The sequence below is a fragment of the Tupaia chinensis genome, unplaced genomic scaffold, assembly GCF_000334495.1.
Source record: "Tupaia chinensis unplaced genomic scaffold, TupChi_1.0 Scaffold139733_1, whole genome shotgun sequence".
Classification (NCBI taxonomy): domain Eukaryota; kingdom Metazoa; phylum Chordata; class Mammalia; order Scandentia; family Tupaiidae; genus Tupaia; species Tupaia belangeri.
The window spans coordinates 1,129,827-1,133,374 of NW_006199613.1; the positions used below are offsets into that span (position 1 = coordinate 1,129,827).

The window sequence follows — 3,548 nt, forward strand, 5'->3', positions numbered from 1 at the left end:
TGGAGGTGTGAGCGCTTCTCGCTCGGCGAGGCCGCCGGGCCGGTTCCCATGGCCGGGACGCACAGCTCCACCCTGAAGACACTGGAGGACTCGACCTTGGACTCCGGGTATGGGGCCGGCGACTCGTGCCGATCGCTCAGCCTCTCGTCGTCCAAGTCCAACTCACAGGCGCTCCACGCCTCCGCGCAGCAGCACCGCGGGGCGGCCTGGTGGTGTTACTCCGGCTCCATGAACAGCCGCCACGACAGCTGGGACTGCTGCCCGAGGACCCCGAGGTGGCCGACCTCGTCTCGCGCTGCCCGCGGCTCCCCGAGCTGGAGGAGTTCCCCTGGACAGAGGCGGACGTGGCCCGCGTGCTCCGCAAGGGCGCGGGTGGTCGGCGGCCGCCCCAGTTCTCGGCCGAGGCGGTGAGGCGCCTGGCCGGGCTGCTCCGCCGGGCGCTCATCCGTGTGGCCCGCGAGGCGCAGCGCCTGAGCGTGCTGCATGCCAAGTGCACCCGCTTCGAGGTGCAGAGCGCCGTGCGCCTGGTGCACAGCTGGGCGCTGGCGGAGAGCTGCGCGCTGGCGGCGGTCAAGGCGCTGTCGCTGTACAGCATGAGCGCCGGCGACGGGCTGCGCCGGGGCAAGTCAGCGCGCTGCGGCCTCACCTTCTCCGTGGGCCGCTTCTTCCGCTGGATGGTGGACACCCGCGTCTCCGTGCGCATCCACGAGTACGCGGCCATCTCGCTGGCCGCCTGCATGGAGAACCTGGTGGAGGAGATCCGGGCCCGGGTGCTGGCCAGCCAGAGCCCCGACGGCGGGGGCGCGGGCGGCGGGGACGTGTCCGCGGAGACCCTGGAGATGGCTGTCAGCAACGACGCGGAGCTCTGGGGCGTCCTGCAGCCCTACGAGCACCTCGTCTGCGGCAAGAACGCCAATGGTAAGTGCGCCTTCCGGGAGGGAGGGCTGCGGAGGGAGCGTTCGTCTCATGGTGGAAGAGTTGTTAAATGGCTCTTGCTACAGATTGTGGAGGGTAAAGTGGTTGATCTTCACCCTGTTCTGGCGTCGCACGGTTTCAGGGGCTGTTCACTGATTGGGTAGAAGTTGTGCCTCCCGACGGAGTGCGAAGCTTACTGTCCTGCTACTGCCCTGGCTCTGGACTGGGTCTCCCTTCCTCCCCCTGGCTCTCAACCCCGTCACAGCAGCCAAAGCCTTGCAACTGCGACGCCAGCCTGGGGCAACCTGACCCCCTTTCCAGAAAGGGCTCCAGGGCCTGGTTTTCCCACTGCCCTCCACCTGCTGATGACTGAGATGCCTGTCCTTTAAGTTCCTAGCCCTTTAGGCTCCGTGGGGAGGAGCAGGGACCTGCTCTGTGCCACTAGGGAAGGGGCCTGGCAGGTGGGCGCCTATGCGACAGGGAGCCCTGGGTGGTGGCACTTCTCCAGGGCAGTGTGGCCTTAGAGCGCTGGCTGAGCGCTGCGTCTCGGCCTTGGTGAGGTGAGGGGACACCGGCCACTACCTGCCCAACTCCATGCTCTGGGCCAGGAGCCACGGCTTATGTGAAATGTATGACGCCCAGGAACCTTTGTACGGACTGGAAGGGCACGGGGCAGCTTTCTGTGGCCAATGGGTAGACAGTGGAAGTGGCCAGGTGTGTTCGGGGGCGGGGAAGAGGCCAACATGCAGTGGTACTGCTACAGCTGTAGCCTGAAATAACCCTTCCTGCCACACCAGGGGGGCGTTCACTCAGAGCGCACGTGTGCAGCCGTAGGTGGGTGTCCCGTATAGCACCCCTCCCATGGAAGGGCACGCCGGTACCCAGCCGCTCAGCCCTCTGCCCAAGAGCACACGATGTTAAGTGGCAGAGTGGGCTCCAGAACCCAGCTTCCACCCGAGGAGGGCAGCGGGTGTGCGGACTGCATCCAGAGGCAGTTTCCCAGCACGGCGTATCTGACACGCCTTGGAACACGAGCATTCGCCTTTAATGTCCTCCTCTTGGGTCAGACTTGAGGCCAGTCTGGAGTCTCAGTTGATGATGTCACACTGAGAGCTTCACCCTTCAGGTTGGTGGCAGGGGAGGACGAGGAGGGCAGGGGCTCCCCATCCAGGTGTCATAGCTGGGGGAGAGGACTGTACTTGGATGAGGGGCGCCCAGGCTGAGCTCCAGTGGCACTCCTGGGGGCAAAGCCAAGGCACATAGGCACGCTCAGTAAGTCAGCCTGGGCGCCAGGGGCTCAGCGCATCCCGGCATAGCAAAGCACGTCCTGACTTCTCCGACACCGGATCTTACTGAACCGCGTTCACAGCGCTGGGGATCAGGTGCGGGAAGGGGAGAGTCCTCTTCTCTTGAAGTTGATACTCCAGTACGAGCGACAGATCAACTGGAGGACCTCCTCTTGGTGGGGTTGTTAAAACTGCTCCCTAAGCAGGGATAGGGTGGGACCTGCCGCAGAGCCGGCCCCTGGCGCGCTGGCGTCCCTCTTCAGTCTGTCCAGCCTGAGGCCCGGCGGGAAGAGCACCTGCCCCAGGTGCCCTGAGAAGGCCAAGTGGCCAGGAACTGCTCACAGCAGGTATCATCTCAAGGGCTTCCAGCCAGAGGCCATTTCTTACCCGGGGCTAGCACTTTTGGGGCTTCCTTACAGGAAAAGTGGGGTTCCAGTCCCCTGATTCGACCTCTTCCCTACCTCCCCCAACACACACCAAGACTGCAGAACTTTCCTGTGACGAAACAGCTCCCGGGTGCTCGGGCCCGAAGGGTCTCCTGTGCAGCCCGGTCTCTGGGAGGCCTCTGCAGGTGAGGTGACCATTTGTACCCGCCCGGGACGCGGTGCTCGCTGCACAACAGTGGCTCATTCAGTTTCTAGCCTGAGTGACTGTTCTGTGGAGGAGTCATGAATTTGTGTCTGAAAGCTGGCCTCGGAGCAGCAGTGGTAGGAAAGAAAGGGGGACCCCACCTTCCCTGCAGTGCGAGTCCCCACGCAGCACGGCCAGAGGGGGACGGCTGAAGGCCCGCTGGGATGGCTGTGATGGGAAGCCAGCCGGCGAGCGTGCCGGGTCTGCTGTCCTCCCTTTAAATGACACACGTACTGTCACACAGCTAATTGTACGGCATGGGCTCGGCCGCCCACTCGGCTTTGTGGGGCTCTCAAACTTTTAACGCCATCCAGCCAGGGCTCCCGGGTCCGATCCGTCATCCTGGTCCATTACTCAGCGCTGGCCCAGCCCGAGATGGGTGATTGAAGTCCCGTGATGTTTACAAAACACTGTCCCAGCCCGAGGACTGGGGTGACATGCAGGTTGTCACTACTGTGGTGCTGTTGCAGGACCCCTGGGCCACTGCTGGAACCAGGCGTCTGTGTGCCTTCCTGGGGGAGGTGGAGAAACCGCCTTCGCAGAGCAAGGCTTATCAGCAGAGCTGGCAGAGAGGAATGTCCCCACCTTCCCCGCCCCTTCTCTCTCGGAAAGTCCCCGAGTGTCAGCTCGGCTCTCTTTCTCACTAGGCCTTCATGGGCACCCGTGGCGTTCAGGAAAATCCTCAGCTTCTAGAGTCTCAGCGAACTGGTGGGATAT

The 3,548-nt window shown here is 63.6% G+C and overlaps 1 protein-coding gene across 1 annotated transcript in view; it reads left to right on the top strand.

Annotated features, from left to right (window-relative positions):
• Positions 1-255: 255 nt before the first annotated feature.
• ABTB2 (ankyrin repeat and BTB domain containing 2) overlaps positions 256-3,548 on the top strand; it is a gene marked incomplete at its 5' end in the record, with an annotated part of 102,625 nt that continues 99,332 nt past the window's right edge. Inside the window, 1 exon segment of the mRNA XM_006162102.2 lies at positions 256-918. Coding sequence (XP_006162164.2) covers positions 256-918 — 663 coding nt within the window.